Below are 25,119 nucleotides of genomic sequence, written 5' to 3'. Positions count from 1 at the left end.
TCCACCAAATTTGAAATGCTTCATAAGATCCAAATGCTTCTCGGACATTACCTTTTAGGTACTGTTAGCTAAGCAATATTCTCAAAAATATTTTGACATTTTTCTCAAAATAAATTCCTGTTCCAGTATACATAAGGTGCAAGAACTAAAGGTGATATTTAAACTAATTCACAACCAACCTTGTAATCATGCACTATGCGCTCTGACACAGATTTATCCAGCATCTTTTTGTACCACTCTTGCAGTCGTTTGGGTTTGGGTATCTTCTGGTCAGGAGGATGGCAATGGAAAATATAATCATCACCTTCACTAGGTGGGCAGGCCCATATATGTCCCGTTGTATACCTAATAGGAATTAAAGGAAAAAGTCAATACCATTAGTTCTGTTATTCATTATAGTGTTTCACCCTGTTGCCCACTTCATTTATCCATCTTTTCAGGAGCAAGAGTTTCTTTTACAACATCCAAGCAGAGCCAAGGTCAGCCTAGAAATATTGCATCCAAGGAGCAATGTATAAATGATGCAGATGACCTCCCCATCCAGGTTAACTGGTCATACCCAAAACTGCTTCCCTTCAGAAACAGAACTGATTCATATACCTTTAAACTATTCTAAGGGATTGAGAAGCCTGATGCAGTAGCCAATGGAAAGAGCTTATTTTCCAACTCTACCCACCCAATCTCTGTTTGAAAACAGTTACAGGCTATGCTCAATAATACTTGCAAAACTGGGAGAAATCTGAGTTTTTAATGGTTTTATTAATATTGTCTTATTGAATTTAGGCTCCTTTTCTTTGGGGATGGATAAATAGGTCAGATTTAGAATGCTCACCATTCTTTCTAAACTATTTTGCCCTATATACCCTCCCCAACCAGATGCTGGGTAGTTCTTTATCCCTTCCATTTATCTATAATTCCTTGTGCAACTGCTGCACAACAGCCTTGTAAGGCAGACCAGCTGCACCTAAACTATCTGATAATCACTGCCACCACCACTCCTTTTCAACACTTATGACTCCCCCAGATGGGAGGAGATTCTGGGGTGCTCAAGGAAATGCTAGGTCCTGAAGTCAAGTTGTTCAGAATCTACTGCCTATGCTTCTTCCCCTTGAAGCAACTTGACCAATATTTCCTGCTGCTTTATCAGCCAATTTCTACTTTAGCTTTTGCTTGTGAGCCCATTTCTACCATTATAGTTACAATTTAATGGCAGAATGCACCCTTTACTCAGTCTTCTACAGCTTATCTTCTCAACAACCAATATGTGGCGGTCAGCAGCTTATATATCTGTGACAGTTTATTTTGGGTAGCCAACTTCTATCTGCTTCATTTGATAGCAAAGAACATTTAAGTAGAGAAAAGGGTTACTTTACCCAGGCAAGAATTATGTAGCAACGATGATTAAAAAAAAACCAGAGAGAAACAACAAAACCCCATTGATACAGATCTTAAACTGTTCCTTTGCTTAGATTTCAAAATTTGTATAATCAGACACCTTTTTCACAACAACAGGGATATTTGTGGGACCTCTTTTTATAAGCATATCACTAATTATTCTACATTTTCTTCAAATCCACCCCACTTCCTCTCGCTTATTTCACTTTGTTATTTACTTAGTTTTGTCTACAATTTGGTTAAATTAATTCAGGTTAATCTAGTTAAATGAGACCTCTCACATCATGCTGGTTTTATTTATTTTCAATCAATCCACCCTGGTTTCTTTTCTCTCTCCCCCCCTCCCCCAGACAAATTATCTCCTGCATCAAAATTTCTACTCAGTGCTGGTGACTATCACTACATAAAATGAGACAAAGGCTCTGCCCTCAGATATACAAACTTTAAAAAAGAGACATTAAAGAAAATAATTCAGGGAAAAGGTAGAGACGGAAAAAAAGTTTTACACCATAGGCGGGTTATTTGACAGCAATTACAAGAGACTGTCACATCACTGATCAATACAATAAAAGACAACAACATTTAAGACTATCTTTATTTTTGTAAGTCAGATTGCAGGAATTGTTCTCCTTTAAAAACACCCAGATCAGACTTGTCAAGCTGGAACTTCTCTATATACTGACTTCTGCCCATACATTGAAGGGACTCAAAATGTACTGTACGGTTGCCACAAGCAACCTAACTGTATATTCTTCCTCATTAAGGTTAATTACTAATTGTGGGCACATCTATACCCACAAATTTACTTCTGAAGATCTATCATTTTCAATCATTTGGGATAGTATGGAGTTTATTGCAGAAGAACAGAAAGCTTACCCCAACTTTTTAACGTATTCGAGGTATCCTATTAGGATTTCATGATATACAGCAGTCCTCAGGCATTTGGGGCGGAAGAAGTGAACACTGTCAAGGTAAGATATGTATACTCTCCTAGATAAAGAACAGAGAACATTCATAAATCCAGGCCATAATCAGAAACATTATTCAAATACCTCACCATTCCATTTTTTCCCCATTACTAAGGAAAAAATGTCTGTTGGTGTTTGAATTAAGGTACTTTCAACACTTGAGTAATTCGTCTTCCTTCACATTTTTTTCCTTTACATAGCTATCTCAATTATATTGCCATTTCCCTGCCCAAACTTTTTCTCTATTTGCCATGTAATATTCTATACTTTGGGTCACCAACATGGCACCTGTGGGCACCATGGTGTCCTCAGACACCCCCTTAGTGGCCACCAATATCCCTTGCCCTTCAGTTCTAATATTTCTTTAAATGAGCTTTTGGGGGGGGGGCTTGCTTGTCTTGTATTTGTTCTGGGGAAGGTTGCCTATTTTAGAGGGTATGTTAACTGCTTTTTTAATCTGATATTTGTTATCAGAGATGTATAGGTGTTTTGTCTGTTGGGGGGTATTCTGAGCATCACTATTTTCTTCTTCTCTGAAACTGATATCTCGGGGTGCCCATGACAGTTTTAGATCTCCAAAGGTGGCCTTAAAACTCCAAAGGTTGGGGGCCCTTGTTTTATATTTTATTTTACAGCACTCATCTCTGGAAGAAATTAATGTCAGGAAGGTTCAGTCACAATGTCAAACCTTGGTTTGGTGCTACTAGAATGAACCTTCAAGAAGCTTTAGGCTTGCATGCTGTGATTTTATGTGAACTGGAAAACTAGGACTTGTCTTTGGCCAGAAAACGGGATCAAACTTTTGTTTCCAACACTGGCTCGCAGGTGAAGTACTAACCATAGTTTGACAGTTCAGACAAAACAACTAACTCTGACTTGCCTCAGACCAGAAAGGGAACTGTCCTGTGCAATGGAGGGCAAAAAGTGCACATGCAAGCCAAAAGCTCCTTGAAGGTTTGTACTTATAGTATCAAGTCACAGTTGATATTTAAACTAGTCCTGCAAACTTGTTGGGCTAGATCTCTCTCTGGCATGCAAGCCTCAGACGTTGGATGTTCTCAAGTGTTTTGTAAGGCGAGTCTATTACAGTAACAAACATATATAGTCTCATTAACAATGCAGCATAATAAATAGAAATAAGGTCAGGAGAAAAAAATGTGGTACTGGTTTACATGGTGCCACTTCTAAGTAGTATTAACACCTCTCAAATACTGAGTACTTAGCTTGCATTAAAACTTTAGGCATTACTTGACCTCTATAAATAGGTCACTCATAGGCTACTTTCCCCCATTCAAGAGATATGGGCACATTATGTGGCTGGCACAATAGTCTCAGGATACATCTCCCAACAATTCTTGCAATAGTTTAACAATCCATCCCCAAGTAGAAGACCAATATGAGCAGATGAGCTTATTCATTTAATTCTGTAGAAAATACTGAATTTAAGGGGAAAACATTATTATTACTATTATTATTATTATTACTACTACTACTACTACTATTACTATTATTATTACATATAAAAGATAAACAAGCTTCAACAATTATGCTTGCCATGGGGAGTGCCATGGGGAGTCTTCTGCCCAACTCTGATGCTCCAAAGATGGGTGGAGATTGTCCCCTGGAAGCATTTTGATGATCCCTGCCCTCTCCCCAGTTCTAAGGTTAGGAAGAAGGTGTGGGTTGGTTAGCATCTTCATTGCTCCAAGCCCCCACTTTGAACATACGGGCTCAAAACCAACACCGATCTGCTTTGAGGGCTTCTTCAGTGGCTGCTCAATGGTGACACTCCCTCTCCCCCATAGAAGGGGGGCAGTCTTTGGCCATTACTTTGAGCTCCTTTGTTAAGCACTGGTGAAGCCAGAATGGTCCTGGCCTGCCTTTCCCACGGGACTTCTTCTGCTGCTGAGTGGAGGCGATTGCCTCCATCAAGCCACGAGGGGATGGGACAGGGTGGGAAGGGCGAACCTGGCAACCACAATTTTTGGCTTGGCTAGCAAAGCTAGCCAAAAACCATAAAACCTTGAAGATAAAAACACTCCAGCTGCTTCTATGAACCATCAAAACCATCAACCATCAGAAAGGAAAGTCAGAGATGGAAAAGGAGTAGAGGGTAACTGTAGACATTTACAACGAATCTTGCAGTTTTCTTTGGGGCAAATAATTCAACCTCTCTTAAACCTTCAAAATGGCATATCTAGCAACAATCCAAACATAACTACCATCAAAATAATAAAACTTCATCAGTGTAGTTCTTTACCTCTGATTGGGTTGAGGGCAATCTGATCCATACTCCTGAACATGCATTCCAAAAAAGCACAAATCGACACCATCAATCTCCTCAAAAGCAAAGAGGGCTTTTGTTCGATAAGGGAACTGTTCTGCCATCTCTCCACTATCTACAAACCTGCAAAATGTAAAGGCATAATTTAAAGGCATTGTTTGAAGACAAGCACGACAGAATGAAGATAACATAAATTCTCGTCATGTGGTACAGTTTCAAAAATGCAGATATTGTACCCAAAATAAAAATTAGTAACTACTGATATTTATTTTATAATGGATTTGTTTTAACTGCCTTGTTCTGTTGTAGTTTAACCTTAATGATGAAAACAGCTTTAAGTGTCTTGATAGCATAACCGCGTGTCCAATTAATAAACTACACAAAACCTAAATGAGCACACCCGTAACTATGGAGAGAATTAGAGCCATCTCCGATAAGAATTTAACAATAAGAGATGCCTGTTCAGTCTCCTTAATGTGATTAATTTACTACCCTTCATTTCCTAGTCTTTCCCAACATCTCCCACATACCTTTTCTCCTCACCCTTACAATTCATTGTATGAAATCTAAGTAACAAGATATGCAACCAACAGTGAATGTCCTAATTGTTATAATCATTCATACTATAATAGCAGCATTAAAAACACTTCACATTATGACATTCCATGGGGAGTGTGGGGAAGCGAGGAAATATCTTAACATTAGAAGAGATCTGACCACCTTAGCCTGCAAATGAAAACTTAGCAGTTCAGGGTATCTACAGCCTACTGAAATATTATGTTTTACTCCTTAAACTTTATTTTTTAGCTATAAATTATGAAAAGCCAATACTCTATTTAATCCCTATGATCAACATTTTTGAATTAATTCACCTTACTTAAAAAAAACTGTTATAATGGGAAAGTCATAGAAATAACAGTTTGAAACTCATAAATGTGAGATAAGATTGATGGCAAAGATATTGCCAAGTGCTCTTTGATTACGAAAATGATATATTATGCATTGCTTTAACACACATAGTAACTGTGCAACTAGAGGATTCATAAGGAAACTCAAAGACTTGAGGAAAAACATACCTTGCTTTCATCCCTGGCTTTACCTCTACAGTTTTCTCTGAAGTATGAACCACCCTAACTATGACTTCGCCTGACTCAGGGTGATTCTGTCTTCTCAGGAACTCATTCACTCTGTTCTCTAAGAATGTACCAAGTCTTGTGGCTGGTAACCCTGTATAAAACAAATAACTCTCAGTATACTATTACAGTAAACATCAACACCAAAATCGCCCAATATAAATAGGTATAGCTTTACCTTGAGACCCACTGATTAAAATTTGCATGCTTTTGCCCTTGATGTTAATCTAAAACTTCTGCCTATTAATCTACCAACTGAATGATGTAGAACCGAACTAACCTGCTAACAGTTTTCAATAAAGCTAGTAATTAACATCTGCATAATGTTCTCCCCAAGAAAAGAGGATAGCATCAGGCATATATATCGCCTAAATGAAGAAAATGGAATTCATCTAGAAACATGATTCCAGTACTTTTTGACCATATGCTTGTCATGATGTCCCTAGCAGGGCACTAGAGCTCTTTTAAGATCCATCTCCAGCATCTTAAACTGTCCACCATACTAGCAAGGTTGTTCCTGAACGGACTACTTAGGAAAAAGTTATCTGTGTATAGCTCACTAAAAACACTGCATGCAGCAGCATAGAAAAAAGGCAAACAGTATTGGGAATGATTAGGAAAGAAACTGGAAATCAAATAGCATGCACAATACAACATCCCCACCCCCACCCCAATTCTCAAGCAATGATCCCAATAAATCCAGGAAGCTTTAATTATGGGGGGAAAGCAAACAGATGTTGAGACTTTAAGTATCAGGCTCATATAGTGGCTTGGTTTCCATTTTAGGATAATGGGGAAAACTCCAAGTGTTTGGCTGCAAGTTAATGTCTTCCATATTTCAAGGATGTGCAGAGATCTGGGCCTCCTAATTGCACCTTGTCAGCGCAAGTTACCAGGCGGTTACTGATAGGCAAGGACTTCTATACTTGCCTAATTTCTTATTATAAAAATGACGAAAGATTCAAAATTCCACCTTAAAGGCGGAGTAACGTTAGGATCATGTTCCTGATAGAGGAATATTGTCAGTACCCAAATGGAACTGATCTGGTCAATAGACTACCTCAAGTTAATTTCTGTGGCTCAGTGAAAAAAACAGAATGTAATAACAACAGTTCTCAACGTATCACTTAGCTATAGGATCTTCTGAAATTAGTAAGATTTATTTCCTAATCGGTAATTGAGCATCAAGTGGATGCTCTGACCCCTGAAGTGCATCTTGTTGGGTCCATGAGACCTTTTCAGGTTCTGTGTCCAGCCTCTGGAACTCCCTGCCAAGGGTAACTCTTCTTTTTATGAAGGCTCTTGGACTTTAGAGTTTTAATTTTGCTAAAAAGTTATAAGTGGGCAACTGGGACTGTTATTTTAACTTGCTATTTTATTTCTGTTGTACTTGAAATTCTCTATTGTATTGATTTTTAATGTTGTTGTTAGCCATCTTGAAGGAAAGACAGGATTAAAATGCTTTAAAATAAAGCAACCAAAGGGTTGAGGGAGACAAGGAGTATCTTCACTTACTTCGAGCACAAAATTTATTTTCTCTCCGGGTTCGCCCAGTTTTCTTTAGGCAACCATCACAAACAAAGCTGAAATAGAAATGGGGAAAAAAGAAATTCAAAATATATTCTTAACAAAAAGGTGAATAATCTCCACAAAAATATTCCTTTGATATTTTCTAACATCCTGATACCCAGTATTTATTTCAACCATTATTTCTTTTTTTAAAAAAGGATAGCATATTGGATTTGATCAATGTTTTAGTATGTATCAACAATAAATTAGGAAATCACTGAAAGGTCTTATTGCCAAAAATATGTTTTATCAATTAAATTCCCTTTTCCGGTTTAAGATGAGCACTAATTTTAAGCTGATCCAGTGATTAATGTACACTATACTACCACTTCAGCAGTTTCCCTACAGCACTTTCTTCAAAGGAGAGCAGAAATCCCAACTAGGACAATATACCAGATGGACAGAATGGAGGATGCTGTGGAGAATGTTGGCCTGCCTTCTGAAATACAGCATCATGGACCATATAAATGATGCTCTCTGTACTGGATGGCCTGGGTCCAGTATACCTGAAGGAGCGTCTCCACCCCCATCGTTCTACCCGGACACTGAGGTCCAGCACCGAGGGCCTTCTGGCGGTTCCCTCACTGCGAGAAGCCGTTACAGGGAACCAGGCAGAGGGCCTTCTCGGTAGTGGCGCCCTCCCTGTGGAACGCCCTCCCACCAGATGTCAAAGAGAACAACAACTACCAGACTTTTAGAAGACATCTGAAGGCAGCCCTGTTTAGGGGAGCTTTTAATGTTTGATGTATCACAGTATTTTAATATTCTTTTGGAAGCCGCCCAGAGTGGCTGGGGAAACCCAGCCAGATGGGCGGGGTATAAATAATAAATTATTATTATTATTATTATTATTATTATTATTATTATTATTATTATTATTATGTGATCTGTGGCAGCAGTAGTAAGGTTATTGGAACTAGAAAATCAAGCTTCCTGGGATCTGAGTTGTAGAAAGTCCCTCTAAAGGCAGCATTGATATTACATAGGAGTATGTTAACAAATGTCTATTAAGAGGGCAAGTTTATCAACTGACTTGAAAATAGTAACTTAATGGCAAGCATTTTAGAAAAACAATTTTAAGCTAGCATGGTTGCTATTTTAAATTAGATCACCAGCACTCTTTTCAGATAGAACTGTAGTCATTTTGTCATTTTTAATTGTACACAAGAAGCACATCATCAACAAATTACCATCTTTGTAAGAAAAAAGGAAAGAAAAAGCAGGAAGCAACCCACCCAGATGGCCAGATTGTCTCATTGTGAAGCACACAAATCTGATGCATTTTTCTTCCACATTCTATACATTCAACAAACCTGGAAGAGAGAATCAAAGTATAAGCAACACAGGAAGTTGTTGAAGATAACTGATTTAGAAAAAATGTGTTGGAACTGAAGATTATGTAGCCCAAGTACAAAATATTCAGAACTGTACAATTTCAAACCTGTTGATCTGCTGTACATGTATCTTTTCTCAGCAACAGTCTAGTGTACTATGCCCAAATGCAAACCACTACTCCCCATATGGTCTACATTGATTTTAGTTATGCATTATATAGCTTCTCTTTTCTTACATTCCACTACTAAAAGAATTCACAGCAACTAAGATTCCTGTACATCTAAGTCTGAAGGCAGAACTAGGTACATGACAAAGCACAGTTAAATGTTTACAAAGAGGATTGGGAGGCTTTTGAAAAAGTGAAGTCAATTTTTTATACTTCAAAACAAATATATTCAATATAAATTTGTAATATTGACTAAAGTAATCAAAGGCTTTTCTACCCCAAACTCAGATTATGTGGCTATACTTAGGCAGGCAAATATTTGCTTTCTTAAGGTACAACACATCATCAATATTGCAGGTGATAAACTAAGAGAATAATGCTAAAGCCTTCCACTCACCCCTCCCACACCCTGCAAAAATAAATAAATGAATAAATGGTGAAAAAAACTTTATTTCATTTTTAAAATGACAAGTGATTTGAGCTGCTCAAGCATGACTTACTGTTCAGGGTCCAGTGTATCATTTTTCCTTTTAGAAAACTGGTCTTTATTTATTGTGCTGAGGAGAAAAATTGATAATCACAGTTGTAACAAAAATAAGTAGCTGCTCATAATAATAATAATAATAATAATAATAATAATAATAATAAATCTTCCTAGCACCTACAGGAAACCCTGCTACAAAACCCAATAGGACTCCATATGCATTCTGCTTCTTAAGAATTAAAAATTTTGAGAGGAAGGAAAACTACAGGTGAATTCAAATATCTAGGGCAATGTAGTGGCTACTTAAAAGCTTTTAAGACACCGGAGTTGCCATTCATAACCTGTGACCACACACTTAAGCACTCCTCCCCCTCTGCAAATGCTTAAAAATCCAGAAAGTCTTAGGGCTTAGCAGTGTCATCAGAAGCTACAGATAATTTCTTCCTCACTAGGTACAGGAACCATGCAGTCACCATGCAGCTTCTAACCATCCAAATTCAACCCTCCATCACAGATTGGGGAGCAGACAAGCACAAAGAGGCTACTAGGAAGTACAGAACGTACTATTTAAACACATTCTACAGTTTGACGTATCATGAAACCCCATTTTATAAAACACATCATCTTTAAAGACTGACATTTATTAATATACAACTTATGACTAGCTTTTGGGTTAGTGAGACCTCCTTATCTTCTCTCAACTGTAATACTTGCTTTTACTATGATAGCCTAGACATAGTTTTCCACCCTCTGGAAATTTCAGAGTTGGACTACTGTTATATGTTGTATATGGGGTTGCCTTTAAAACTGGTTCAGAAACTTCATCTGGTTCCAAACACAACCGATAAACTGTTAAGCAGGACACACTAGTTTCAGCACCTCTGCAGTATAAATAGTTCTACAAAGTTAACCAATATTTCCAAGTTCAATGCAAAGTGTCATTTTTATACCTTTAGAGCCCTAAACAGCTTGACACTAGAGTACTTAAGAAGCACCACCTTTTCTTATATGCACCAGTCCACCTTCCAACACCCTTTTCCAGGTGCCCTCAACTCTTTTAGTGAGGGCATCTGTTCAGTGATGGTGCTTTGTCTTTGAATAGTCTCTCTAGACATAAATATGGCAGTTACTTCTACCTTGATTCAGCTCAATTTCCTTTTTACCAAGGCTTTTAATCAAATTGCTGCTGCAATCTGATCTATTATTTTAGTGACTGTCATATTTCCCCCCCCTTGCTGCTTTCTTGGGTTTATTGTTACCAAACAGGTAGTAGCCATGTTAGTCTGTTACAGCAAAATTAACAGTCTTGTGGCATGTTAAAGACCAACACATTTTATTATGGCATGTGCTTTCATGGACCAGAGCCCATTTCATCAGATACATGATTTTGCTTATTGCAATGTTCCTGGCTATTTCATTCTTTTCTACTATGGTAAGCCATTCCAGAGAGGCTTTGTTGAAAAGCACCCTTTTAGAACAATATCAAACTAATTAAATTAGGTTAGGAAATTATTGTTAACTGTTGTAGCACATGCTTTTGTAACTTCTACCACTGAACAACTGCAGTGTGCAGTCTATAAAGCTGCTTTAGAATTTTTTTTCAGAAGTTGATCCAAAATGTAGCAGACTTTTGCTGGCCATAAGAATTATGCTACACTTAATAGGATCGATTACTGGTTCCTCTTCATCCTGGAGAAGAGTGACTAGTGGGGTGCCACAGGGTTCTGTCTTGGGCCCGGTCTTATTCAACATCTTTATCAACGACTTGGATGATGGACTCAAGGGCATCCTGATCAAATTTGCAGATGACACCAAACTGGGAGGGGTGGCTAACACCCCAGAGGACAGGATCACACTTCAAAACGACCTTGACAGATTAGAGAACTGGGCCAAAACAAACAAGATGAATTTTAACAGGGAGAAATGTAAAGTATTGCATTTGGGCAAAAAAAATGAGAGGCACAAATACAAGATGGGTGACACCTGGCTTGAGAGCAGTACATGTGAAAAGGATCTAGGAGTCTTAGTTGACCACAAACTTGACATGAGCCAACAGTGTGACGTGGCAGCTAAAAAAGCCAATGCAATTCTGGGCTGCATCAATAGGAGCATAGCATCTAGATCAAGGGAAGTAATAGTGCCACTGTATTCTGCTCTGGTCAGACCTCACCTGGAGTACTGTGTCCAGTTCTGGGCACCACAGTTCAAGAAGGACACTGACAAACTGGAACGTGTCCAGAGGAGGGCAACCAAAATGGTCAAAGGCCTGGAAACGATGCCTTATGAGGAATGGCTAAGGGAGCTGGGCATGTTTAGCCTGGAGAAGAGGAGGTTAAGGGGTGATATGGTAGCCATGTTCAAATATATAAAAGGATGTCACATAGAGGAGGGAGAAAGGTTGTTTTCTGCTGCTCCAGAGAAGCGGACACGGAGCAATGGATCCAAACTACAAGAAAGAAGATTCCACCTAAACATTAGGAAGAACTTCCTGACAGTAAGAGCTGTTCGACAGTGGAATTTGCTGCCAAGGAGTGTGGTGGAGTCTCCTTCTTTGGAGGTCTTTAAGCAGAGGCTTGACAACCATATGTCAGGAGTGCTCTGATGGTGTTTCCTGCTTGGCAGGGGGTTGGACTCGATGGCCCTTGTGGTCTCTTCCAACTCTATGATTCTATGATTCTATTCTATGATTCTATGGTTTGTTTCCAAGCACAACTCAAATTTCTGGTTTCCGCTTTTAAGGCCTTAACTGATCTGGGCCCTCATAACATGAAGGAATACCATAGGTACCCCATATGGAACTGAAATTTTGGGAGGTGGTGCTATTACTGTATCCTCTCAAAGAGGTATGGACAGCAGCTGTAAGATATAGACTGGGGTCCCCAGTGTGACACCTGCAAGTATCACATTGCCCCCAGGCACCCACCTTGGTACAAGCCAAGACCCCCTGCCCCCCCTTTTAATTGGGAGTTGTGGTCACTCTACAAATATATATAATTGCATTGTGATATTTAGAGAGTTTTCCCCAGTCTCTTTACCAAAGATCCCAAACATGGAATTTGCCTTTTGCACAGCTGCCACACAATAAGTCAACATTTTCACTGTGCTACCAATGACGACTTTTTTCATTCCTGATGAGTAACCATCAGGTTAGACTCTATAAGCATATATGTGAAGTTAGGATGCTTTGCCCTGTTGCACATTACTTCATACTTGCTTACACTGAACAGCATTTGCTATTTTAATGCCCATTCATCCAGTTTGGATTCTTTTGGAGCTCCTCACAATACTCTTTTGGTTTTACCACCCTAACAATTCAGTATCATCAGTAAAACTGGCTAATATACTGCTCGTGCTTAATTTCAGGTGATTTATGAACAAATTAAAAAGCACCAGTACTAACCCAAATTCTTAGAGACCCCACTTCTCAAATCCCTTCACTATAAGTTGTTGTTGTTCTTTTTTACTATGTATTTTGTGGTTTTTATATTGTAATTTAATGTTGTGAACTAACTGCCCTGAGATCTGTGGATGAAGGGCAGTATACAAAATGAATAAATGGCAAGTTTGGGGAAGGGCAGGGGAGTGGCAATTTTTTATTTTTATTTTTGGTGGGGGAGAGGTATTCTGCCAGCTTTGGTATGTGTGTGCATTACCTGTTAACCTTCTGTGATGTTTATTTAACAAAGTTTATATACTGCTTGATTGTAATAAACCTCTAAGTGGTTTACAAGACATAATGTTAATGTAATGTCAACAAAAAAAAGTTAAAATAGGTATTTTAAAATGTTCAAAGATCAAATGTGCACATAATGACGTAAGGTGATCTCACAAGTAAATGGATCCCAAGCTGTTGAGGGCTTTGTATTAATATATCAATAGTAACGCCTTGAACTTGGCCTGGATATGAAAGGATAGTTTGTAGTGCCTACAACAGTTTCTCAGATTTCAAAGAGTGCTCTTGGACTAGAGGAAAAATCTGGACATCTAGGATGTTCTTGGTGGTGATGTTCCAGTTATGAAATTGTTGCCTAGAGAAGCTTTTCCTGGCTAGCTCCCTTTCACTTTTTGAAGGTTAGGAAACTTTCCTTTTCTGGAAGACATTTGCTGCCTCAGAATCCAACCAGACTTAAAATTTTGTCTCTTGAGATCCAATGTATTTTATCATTAAAAGTGTATTTAAAAACATTTTAGGCACTTATTCTCCAAAAATCTACTACATATTTTCTCCTGTAGGTTAAATTAGTGGTGGACATGACTGAAGACTAAGTATTTAGCTAAGTTTCCTTCCAGGCGCTTCTTGTTTAATCCTCGGCATCAGGCTCTTTCCTGCTTCTAAAACCTTCCCTGTTTATATATTTTCACATATAACCAGAATGCATCAGGCAAAAGTCCCCCACTTACTGCAATTAAGTAATCTATTTCACATATTATGGAACTATCAGAACAACATTACAAATATTGAAGTTGAAGCAAGGGAGCCTTACACATTGACCCAGTCCAGATTTCACGACAAGTCACACATCAGCATGACAAGAGTGAGCCACAACAAGCCTTGAGCTTGTGCACTCCCCTCCTGAGAGTTCCAATGGTTCCACTTCTGGTTTAGATTAACCGCAACATCATGTCATCTGAACTTAACTTAAACTGTGGCTAGCATTAACTATGGGTTGTTTGAAACAAGCACGCTTCATAACACATGGTTTGAAGTTGAGTTGTTGCAAGCCATAGTTCAGGTTAGTCACAGTTTAGGGTTCGGACAACATGCAGTTCTCATCTCATCCTTGTAGCTGTGCCTAAGGAGAAGAGGATGTGGCGTTCAAATATGGCCAATATGTAAAGGCACATAAATATTCTAAGTGTCAGAACATGGTTGCAACCTCCAGCAAACAATTCCTATGAACACTCTGCTCCAACATAACCCTATTTTGAGCAGGAAAATCTGTCACCCGTGTTTTCAAATTTAGGCCTGCTTTCAGTTAGGTACCTGCCTGAACAATTCCTTACTGGATCTCCTGCTCAACAGGTTAAAGGTAGTAATGGTGTGTATGTGTGTATGCACATGCACAAAATAGTTAAAAGTTAAAGCAAGCTGTGAAGTCTCTTTTCTACAAGCAGAAGCAACAAAAAAATTTGCAGGCTCAGGTGGGACTGGAATTCTTAAACATTAGGTCTTAATCTAGCATATAAACTGGAAGAATGCTTCTACTTTTCAAAAGTGGTTTTTCATATTCTCACCAAAATATGAATGTGTTTTAAAAGCTAAAGCTCATTCTGAAACATAAGGTTTGTCTTGTTTTCAAATAATATTCCTGTCCTCTGTTCCTCCCATAATTGCACAAGGCCTCAGCATTAAATAAGGAATTTTACCATAAATTTGATGTAAATTCTTTAATGGTATTTAGAGTATGAGATTGACTAATGCTATGATAAATGTTGTAAGAAATTTAAAAATAATTAGAAAGGAGATAGCTACTCACGTTTGAGGCTGTGATGGGTCGTCCCCCAAAGAAACGCTCTCTCCTTGGATTTCATTGAAGCACTTCTCACAGAAATGATACCTGTCGGCAAGAAGGCCATATTTGGGTGAACTGTTCCGTCCACACAACACAGCCCAAGCCAAGCAACGGAGCCACCAATCACAGCAGGCCAAGGAGGGGGGCGGGAGCAGAGAGCAGGTCATCAACGGCGACAGGGACATTCAATGATGAAGATTTATGGGACCCAGAGTTTGTGTTTGGTTTTGTTTTTTTGTTTGGGTTGGTTTTTTTGCAATCAAAGCCAAGTGCAGACAACGACAAGCATGAAGGAGAAATAAAAAAACAACACACACACACGAACAAAGAAATAGGGATTTGCAGGACGAAAAACAAAAACACAGAAGCAAGACAGGACAACACAAAGCAGAAAGCCAAGGCAAAGCACAGATTAGCATTAAATCTCTCAAATGGGATCACAAGCAGCAAATTATAGCAAATAAAAAGAGTATTCCATTTTAGTATGCCCATGCCCTCCTCATTTCAATAATCAATGCTACAATAAAGCAGAGAATCAAAATGAAGAAAGGGTAAGAGCAATTGCTGCTCTGACATCTGCATCAGGGTAGCAACTCTTTTCACAAGAACATCTGCCAGGAGAGGGCTGGAAAGGGGTGAAAACAATCCATCTTGAGAATGCTCAAATGTTGACAGGCCAGTCCTTCCCCTCAAAGCATTTTTTGTTTGCAACATCTGTTTAAAGCAGCAGTAACCATCCCCAAAACAATTTCTATGCAATTGTTCATGATCTGCCAAAATGACAGGTGCTTTAAGGCATCTGACAATCAGCCATGCATATGTATGTTCTTAATATGTGACGTACTGATGTTCCATGCCTCCAAATTGATGTATAATTGATATATTAAAAGGATTTCATCTTCATCTAAATTAATGTTGAATGCTTTACTCAAGATGTTTTTTTACCCTCAAGAGCACACAGAAACTGCAGCCTTTCCATTGCTAAGCAAGTTAATTTGAGTGCAAACATACAACAAAAAGAAACAAAAACAAAAAACAAAACTGTGACAGTATTATAAAGCAAAGCAAAACCAACATTAGAGGAAATGTAATTGCTAAGGAACGGATCACTTCTTCACCACCTATGTTTCCTATCTATAACAGGTTAGTTTATTTATTACACTGATACAATGACAAACATTGATTTGGACATTCAAAAGACCAGTGTCCAAAGAACCACGTGTTATCTGCTGGGGGGGGGGTGCTTTGCCTTGCATGTTTTGGACAGCAACCTTCCATTCCACATTGGTTTTGAAACTCCTCTTAATTTCAAAAGCTGTGATATGGCATGACAGTCTGCTGATTAAAGGTAAAAAAATCCAGTAGCAATGCCCTAGCCCATGTACACACCTACAGCAGTTCTTTGGATCCCAACTCATATGTATACATATGATGATTTCTTTACTCAAGTGGGCATTTGTGATAAAAATGACTTATGGCATGAAGCTGTAAAGTTATAGAAATAAATGAAAGCTTAGCTTTAGATTTGTTAAAGAACTAGTTATCTACTTCAGCAACCCACCCAAAGCATGATTTGCAGCAATACTCCTGCCAAAAAACGTGAAAAAGTTGTGTTCTCAGTTTTGCTTCCTCCCTTAAAGAGCTCCAAACACAGTTTTTCCTATCAGATGTTTTCCGACCCCAAAGCAGAACATAGAACCGTGCTATCACAGAAAGCAAGTCTTCAGAAAGACTGCCATCATCATGCAGGTGGTAAAATTAAGATGCACGGTGATGCTTATTTAATCAAACAACTCCAGAGTTCACTCCTCAGTTAATTTCCACTTCAGAAAAGAGCTATCGAGAACAAACTGAAGGCTGCAGATCCAATGGAGTACAGAGAAGTTGCTGGTTTACTGAAATTCCCATAAAAGATGCTGGACCAGGTAGATCTTGGTCTGATGCGGTGCAAGATTTAGCTTCTTAAACAAGAGTACATACTCAGGAACACTTGACAGTTATGCCTCAATAGTTAAGAGATCCCAAGCACACACACAGGAGCGCTACTACCATAGAAATTCTAGCTAACAGAGACTGTAAGAGGCCATGGCAGAGTGAAGTCAGCCCCTCCCTGACCTTGCAGGCACCCTGCTTTTCACGCGGCTCAAACAAAACACAGCTTTACAACTACAGCTTTGGTTGAAATAACTGTGATCTAAAACAGGAAATATGTCTCCCTTAGGACAAGACTGAATGTTAGATGCAGTGAACTCAAGATGCAAACATGCATGCTTTTCTGTGCACTGTTTCATACAGAGGAAAAAATGATGGTTTTACTTGCAAAAGCTTTGAACTTATCTAAAGCATATGGAGAGTTTATATTAACATCCTAATTTCTGAAACAGGAAGTAAAAGTCAATTGATGCAACGAGGCACTTGGCTTGCATGGGAAGTAATCTGCTGAGTATGCTACAAATATAAGTGCATGCCTGCCTATATCTAATATAATTTTTCACAGCAGGTGCAATGCTGTACCCAAGCATTTTCTTACCTGTTTTGGTAACTGTAATATGTAGCATCTCGTGGGATTGTGCATAACTGTTTGCCATAGCAACATAAAGTCTGTGGTGAAAACTCCAACTGAAAAGAGAGAGGAACGCAGGTTGCTTAAAGGTATCCAAGAAATAAGACATTTTAAAGCAAAGTTTCAAAAGCTGCTATTACATTGGTAACCCAAAAGCAGCGACTGCACAGATCCCACCCAATGACGGCATGTACACTATCTCCAGAGGGCAGGCTGGGCTCCAAATTTTCCTAATGGATAAGCTCTAGAAGGTTCCAGACACTGTCCTGAAGTGGCAGAAAGCCCATACCTGGGATTGCACAGAAACCTCAGGTTTTTGTTTATAAGTATTCATGACGTATTATAGATTCAGTGGTGGTAGTTCAATATCAACACTGTCCGCCCCACCCCAAGCTCCTGGAATCAGAGCACAACCTACAAATTTTGTGGTGCTAATGACGATTCCTGTACAACATAAGATTTAATCGGCAGTAGTTTTAGCCATTCGGAATGCTGTTTACTTCAAAGAAAACCTTGCCATCAAAATATTTTGTACACAACTACATGTAGGGGTAGACTAGGAACAATAAACTTCTTAGCCTTGGAGGACCATCTGCTTTATTGCTTACATGCAGTAGGAAAACAACTGAATGTTGTATTTAATGATGAACATTAAGACTCTGGAGTAAGTACGGAACACAATTTAAGACAATCCTAAAATAGTTCACCATACTTGATTTCTATATTAGCATTCAAAACAGACTTAAGGGATCCTTAAAATTAAACATTGAAGTGTTTGAGTAATTTCCTGAAATTCAGCTTAAGATGACTCTCCTTACCTTTCGTCCACAACAATAGCCAAGGCTCTGCATAACTGGATCAATTTCCTGCTCAAACACCTCTGCCAGCTTGGAACAGTACTTATATACTCTAGATGTTTTGCGGTTGTAAAGCCAGGCATTGTTGAACATGAGCCAAATATCATCGACATACTGCCAGGGCTCCTGGTACTGTCCTGTGTCAAGCTTCCTCTTGATTGTAGAAAGATCCATGGGGTTCTTTACTATATCAAAGTAATCCTGAAAAATAAATAAATAAGAATTCTGAACCCTTGGATGCTGACCTGGAATGTCTTTGCTTATCTCATCTACAAAAGCCTGAAGCCCCATCTCAGAAAGTAATGGGTAAGAAATTTGCTTTCAGTCAGACAAATTTAAAAATGCCCAATACAGAAGACAACTTTGCTCTGAAGGAGACTAATCTGAAAAAAAGAAAAAGGAAAAAGATGGAGCTACAAGATTTTGTTGTTACACACCAAAGCCCTGGAAAAGTGGTTATGCATTGAGAGAAATGTTTCTTTTCAATACACTTACAGGAATTCCTAGTAGTTGGGGATCCACAGGCTGTCGGAAGGGAAGGGACTCTGGGTCCTGACGGTAAAGTGCCTCCAAAGTTGGCATAAGTGCCTGCCTCAACTCTTCTGGCTTGAAAACTTGTGAAAGGAGACACATAACATTAAATTAACCAAGAAAATTAGAAATCTGATTAGCATCAAGACAATGCTTCATTTTCAGTTTCCCCACTCATCCAATGGTGAAGTGTTAGGCATTGACTAATTTACAATAGTCAGAACAGGAATCTGATACGGAACAACAGTAGGAATTAAAAATATTTTACTCAAGAACTAATGTGCACAGTAAATGTAAAGTTTGGCTAATAGTTAAATTTCATAGGCCTGCCTCCTAACCAGTGTTTCGTTAGATAAGGCACATCCTTCTATGGATGTCCTATTACCAAAATGTTAACGTGTGAAGTTCAAGTCTCAAACTTAAGAAAACTACACAGGTTCTCTAAGTAGCTGAAAAGAAACAGTAAACTTACTTTTCCTCTTTGACTGTCCTGAAGCTGGTGAAGACTGAGTACCTGGAGTACTAGGTCTTTCCTCCTCTTCCTTCACTTCTTGCTTCACTTCTGGTTTTTTCTCTTCTTGCTCTGTTGATTCAGATTTGCATTCCTCAGACATGGATTCTACCTTAACCTGGAAAAGCAGGAAGACATTTATGAGCAAAGAGCAAATAATAATAATAACAATAACAACAAATGATCACACCTTCAAGAATAATAATGAAGAAAGCAGCTGGGTGACACTGTATGTACTCCATTACAGTGGCGGCGAACCTATGGCACGCATGCCAGAGTGGGCACTCAGAGCCCTCTCTGATGGCACGTGTGCCATAACCCTAGCAGGGCCATTGCTAGGGGTTGGCAAAGGGACAGCCGCTCCCCCCATGCCAATGCGGGTGGAAAACGCTCCCTAAGATGCGCACTGCCCTCAGCAGTGTCAGGGAGAGTTGTGTGCTGGCCAACCAGCCCCACCCCCACGCTGCAATTTAAAACAGACAGGGCGCTGGGTAAGGAAGCATGGAGACAGTGGGTTGTGGTGGTGTGGGTTTGGATCTGAAGCAGGTTTGGATTTTTATATTTTATTTTGGTGGGGAGCGACAGCTCAGCTAGCCATCGATAAACAGAAGGGTCTGTCTCTTACCCTTGAGGACAAACAGCAGGCTTGGGCTGTGCTGCTGTTTTCAAGATCCATGATGCAGAGCAGGGTGGGGGTGGAGGAGCCTGCCCTCCGACGCCAGGGAGGGGAGAGCTACGCTGGGCCACGCTTGCGCGAAGCAAAACACACACACGGGAGAGGGGGCAGCTTTGCAATGTGCCACATCAGGATGCTTCTGCCTGGCTTTTGCATAAGCCTGATTTCCCTGCCTTTCCCTCCTCCTTTTTTTGAACTCAGAAGGAGGTTGCTCTTTCGCCTGTGCTGGAGAGCGCGGACCGGGTGGGGAAGAGGGAGAGCCAGTGAGAGGGCGGGCGAGGCGCAGAAGGAGTGAATGTCATGAAGAGGGGCTGGAAGTGAAGGGGTGGAGGCAAGCTGCTCCTTGAAGACACCTCACAACAGGAGACCTTGCTGCCTGCAGGCTGCGAAGCCAATGAGCCTCAGTTCTCCTTCCTGCCCACCCAAAGCCCAACCCAACAGAGCGACTCCAGCTTCCCTGGTGAATGGGTCGGTCAGCCAGCTCCGGGTTTTCCTGAGTCCCACGCTGAGTCCTCTGTCTGTGTCTGTCTGTCTGTCTGTTTCCTCTCTGCTTTTCTCTTGTTCTCCGATGCCCGGGAGAGAAGCGCCGAAGGGGCCGCAGAGAGAGAGAGACAGACAGACAGACACACACACTTCCCCACATATAATAATAATAATAACAACAACAACAATAATAAATTTTATTTATATCCCGCCCTCCCCGGCCAGAGCCGGGCTCAGGGCGGCTAACACCAATAAAACCACAGTAAAAACATAATAGGGGAAAAAGAGAGGGGGGGGACCAATTTAAAATACAGGTTAAAATAAAATTTTAAATGCAGCCTCATTTTAAAATAGCTGATAAATCAAGACCATAAGGGGAGGGAAACATAAGGGTCAGACCGAGTCCAAACCAAAGGCCAGGCGGAACATGCAGGGAAAGTATCCCGAGAGTGCTTCACAACACACACAAGTGCTGTCAAATTAATAGTGCAGATGAATTTACAGCAAGGCCACTGGGATCAGCACTTCCAGAAAGCCTAATATTTCACCACCAGCATGAAAAGAAGCCACAGATAAATTATTGTTCTCTGCAGGTGTGGCTTGCGCTATAACCATAAAACTTTTTTTTTAGTCTGGGTCATCTGATGTCACAATGAGTTTTTGCACCAAAAAGAGTGTGTGTCAATGAGACATCAGGTGACCCCACCCACCTGTTAAAATGGACCACAGGATGGGTCCACAGGATGGGTCTGACCAGCTGGCCAGAAACTGTTGCCCACACAAGTGCTACTAATTAAACTGCTTGGTCATCACTTGAGAGAAAACTTCTAACCCCGCTTGTATCATGCATCAGAGACTACAGAGACAGGAGATCTGGATCAAAAAAACAAAACTGAAATGTTTTAAAAATTAGTGCATTGACTTTCCTAATCAGCAAGTCAGACTGGTATAGTAGATAAAGTACCAATTTGGGTAGACCTAGGCTAAAATCCATGACATTTACAGGGCGACCTTGAGCCACTTACTCTCTTTTCAGCCTAATCTACTTCATAGGGTTGAGTGGATATATTGCAGCCCCCCTTTCCCGTATCCCTCCTGTTCTTCTTGGAAGAAAAAGATCCAGATGTGATCAAATGAATGAATTCCTAGGCATATCCAGTGTGCATGCCACACTCTCACCTCTGGCTTCTCCTCCATTTGAAGATCTGTTTGTTCTGACTCCTCCTCTTCCATTTTAATCTCCATTTTAATTTCAGGCAAAGGCTGCTGCTGCTGCTGTTCAGGAGCAGCCTGTTGAGAGTTCACATCTGCACTGTTGGTGGATGGTGGGTTTGATACTTGCCCATCAATGTTTGCACCTGGATGTGAAAGCTACAGAATGAAAGCAACAAAACTAGTAAAGCTACATGTTAAGTAGTGCTACACAGTTTTGCAGCAATTGTATTCTTTGCTTTATTTTGTGCTTCTAAGCTAGATGGTATCTTAAGCAACTTATGCCATGTGCATCTCAATAAGAAGAGGTGCTACACAAAAAAATCCCAATATCTTAACACTAGCCCACCACGGAATTATGTCTAGCTATACCACTTTCTGCACCTTCCTCCCCAGAAATCACACACACATATTTTTATCAGACATCTGTAGCTGAATTAATTCTTTGAAACTCTGCTATACAAAAGACAGCATGCATTCCAAAGTCCAGCATACTGTTCTATACCTTCATGCAATGCATGCTATTGAGACAGCAGAAACCTTTTAGCCTTTGATACTGTATATAACAACCTAAAAAGATTTTGCCCAAGGTTGGACTTTCACTCTTAATAGCCCTAGAAAACTTAAACTTCCTTACGGGTGTTGTAGGATGCTGAGGCTGCAGTGCTGCTGTAGGGGTGGGCACAGATGCAGTCGTGCTCTGTTGCGAAAGAGGTTGCTGTGGCAGCTGCTGCTCTGCAGAAGGGGTAACAGAAACTGGAGGCTGCACTTGCGGAGTCAGCTGAGCCTGGGGAGGTGTTGGGGTCTGCCTCTGTGGGGGGTGCATAGTTTGTGACGGTGGTCCAGGTGGCATCGCTTGAGGAACAGTGGCAGGAGCAGACGCAATTGTTGCCTGTGGTGGTGCTGGTTGCTGCTGCTGCTGCTGCTGCTGCTGCTGCTGGGATACCAGTCCTGGGGGTGTATGGTGAGGTGTGGGAGTACGACTTGGTACTGGAGAAGGAGAGTTTCGATGTAAAGTAGACTGTGGAATAGGAGGGCAATGAATATGACTCCCTTGAGAACCTGGCGCCACTACTGGAGAAGTCACAGGACAGGAAGAGCTGGTCATTTGTGCCTGTTGAAAAAAAAGAATTGTCAGTATCTGAATAAACTATGTTGGGTATCAACAACTGAAAGTCCCAGGGGCAGATCTAGTCTCCATCAGCTCCTGCTCCCTCAGTTTGGAACACAAAGGAGAAAAGGATGTGGAGGGAGTGGTGTGACTTGCAGGCAGTTCACATCGGAGAATGGATGGAGCTTTGGCCCATCCTCCTCCTTCTTCCACTCAGTGGCACTCCTGTAGAACTACTTGCCAACCAATGAGAATGTGAGTAAAATGGAAGACAGTGCACAGCAAACTTAAGGATAAGTACGAAGTACGCTTGCCTGAAAGATGGTCCTCACTAGATAATCAGTAGTGCCAGTAACTGGCTTGTATTAATAATTTTGCTCCCTTTTTATCATTCATTCAGGTCTACCACACACAAACAAATCCACATCCAAAGAGCCTGCCAACAGAACTTCTCTCAACATACTTGAGACGTGGGAGTCTGGTTGCCAGGTTGAGTCATAGGCGTGCTTGTTGGATTCATTCCAGGAGACAATGTAGGATATTGGGTCTGCTGAAGGAACTGACTTTGATTGGAAGGTTGTGACACCCCTTGTTGCATACGTGGGGAAAATCCCATCTGTAACAAAGTATTTATTATGAATGAATAAAACATTGTATCAAGCTAATAGTCAATGTTAAGAATGACATAGTACTTCCAGACATTAACATAGCAAATTTATTGATACCCTCTTATCAGATAAGTTGCCAGGGACTATCATGGCCAGAGACTTAAATGGTACTGCCTCTGGATTCTCAGCCCAGTAGCCCAATAAAATTCATTATTTGAAGCATGTTGCAGGTCTAACTTAGTTAACATAACTGGTTAAAATATGAACAGTACTCCCTATTTAGAGAGTGGACTACCAACACATTTAAATACATAGGGTGGTATTCAAGGTAGATCCACCAAAATTAATAAACATGACCAAGTTAGATCTCTTAATTTCAACAGGTCTACTCTGAACAGGACCTGAGTCAAACAGCACCTATATAGTTTGGGCACAGCAGCCAACAATGGAAAGCAAAGTCAACCAACCTGGTTCATGGTCCCCGTCTGGCTTAGCTGTCCAGGGTGCTGAAGGGGAGGAGTTTGCCGGGGTCCAACTGACTGCATTTGCATGGTCATCTGGCCAAACTGATTCATTCCTGGAAGTTTACATGTTTAAACAAGATTGGTGAGTTCATCAGAATATTTATACTATGCCACACAAAAAGTTAAATTTGTAAGAATCAGAGAAGGATGGGAATCTTTTAAATAGGCAAGAAAGGAGGAGGAAGATGTCAGGGACAAACCAGTATCAGGACTGTGTGCAAGAGAATAAGGAGACACAAGGGAGTGTGAAGCTTGAAGTTAAAATGAATAGAGACAGGAAGCAAAGGCAAATAGGAACTTTATCATGGCACTGGAAAGAGACACTTACGGCACAGACATTCTGAAACAGATCAAGAGAGGAAAATGTACCAGAAATGCAGAAAAATCAAGAAAACACAGCTTGGGGAAAATGATTACATATGGACATGGCCTGTTGCAATAAAAAGAAAATGGTGGCTCTGTAAAGTATGTGGAAAGATTTTGGCAACTGACATTGCTGCTGCTGTGTCCTGCCATTCCACTGCCATGTCCTGCCCAATGCTGCTGTCGGCCTCTCACATCTGGACATACTGACCCAACATGTGCCAGCACTTTGGAATCTATGCCAACTCAGTGCTCAGCTCTGATCTGCTTGTGGTGGCTTGACATTTTAGAATGATGTTGGACACTGCATGATGGGCAATGTCAAGCATAGCATTTGGGGCAATTTACATTGGCAGGCAGCTGCTAAGCACTAGCTCAGCACCCATTCCAAAGCATGCCATGCAGGAAACATATCTGGAGGAAGGTGAATAACTGATGGTGGTGGCATGCCCTGGCAGCACCGAAGTGGGAGTCAAATAGGGTGGAAGCACTGTCAGGTTGGGGACCATGCTGCAGCTGGCATGGGAAGCGGTAGAGACAATGAAAAGTCCCTACTATAGTGCCAAGTTGTTCAGCTCTCTTTTTCTGAACTCTTACCTGATGGTGTCTGCATTCGATTCACCATCTGGTTTGGCACATTGGCACGAATCATAGATGGATCGGGAAGAGGACCGTCTGTAATGTAGTTGAACATCAAAATTAAAGAATTCAGACATTTTCATTTTTAAAAAAAGTCAGTTTAGGGTAAGGGGAACTTTAATTCTTAAATTCTTGGACATATTTCAGCATTTGGGGAATATTAACTTTTACATCTAGGATGCTAAAAACCTAAC

At 40.4% G+C, this 25,119-nt stretch overlaps 1 protein-coding gene across 1 annotated transcript in view; it reads right to left on the bottom strand.

Moving 5' to 3' along the window:
* Positions 1-25,119, bottom strand: part of EP300 (EP300 lysine acetyltransferase) — a 77,854-nt gene that overhangs the window by 7,799 nt on the left and 44,936 nt on the right. The window contains exons 11-27 of the mRNA XM_080971345.1: positions 24,884-24,961; positions 23,867-23,976; positions 23,255-23,407; positions 22,318-22,794; positions 21,648-21,839; positions 19,271-19,427; positions 18,763-18,881; positions 18,229-18,468; positions 17,378-17,466; positions 14,812-14,892; positions 9,351-9,407; positions 8,585-8,662; positions 7,296-7,363; positions 5,724-5,874; positions 4,624-4,770; positions 2,272-2,385; positions 180-345 (exon numbers count right to left, since the gene is read on the bottom strand). Coding sequence (XP_080827471.1) covers positions 180-345; positions 2,272-2,385; positions 4,624-4,770; positions 5,724-5,874; positions 7,296-7,363; positions 8,585-8,662; positions 9,351-9,407; positions 14,812-14,892; positions 17,378-17,466; positions 18,229-18,468; positions 18,763-18,881; positions 19,271-19,427; positions 21,648-21,839; positions 22,318-22,794; positions 23,255-23,407; positions 23,867-23,976; positions 24,884-24,961 — 2,477 coding nt within the window. The remainder of the gene's footprint in view (positions 1-179; positions 346-2,271; positions 2,386-4,623; positions 4,771-5,723; positions 5,875-7,295; positions 7,364-8,584; positions 8,663-9,350; positions 9,408-14,811; positions 14,893-17,377; positions 17,467-18,228; positions 18,469-18,762; positions 18,882-19,270; positions 19,428-21,647; positions 21,840-22,317; positions 22,795-23,254; positions 23,408-23,866; positions 23,977-24,883; positions 24,962-25,119) is intronic.

The sequence above is a fragment of the Podarcis pityusensis genome (assembly GCF_964106645.2).
Source record: "Podarcis pityusensis genome assembly, chromosome: 10".
NCBI lineage: Eukaryota > Metazoa > Chordata > Lepidosauria > Squamata > Lacertidae > Podarcis > Podarcis pityusensis.
This window is presented reverse-complemented; position numbering and strand designations above follow the sequence as displayed.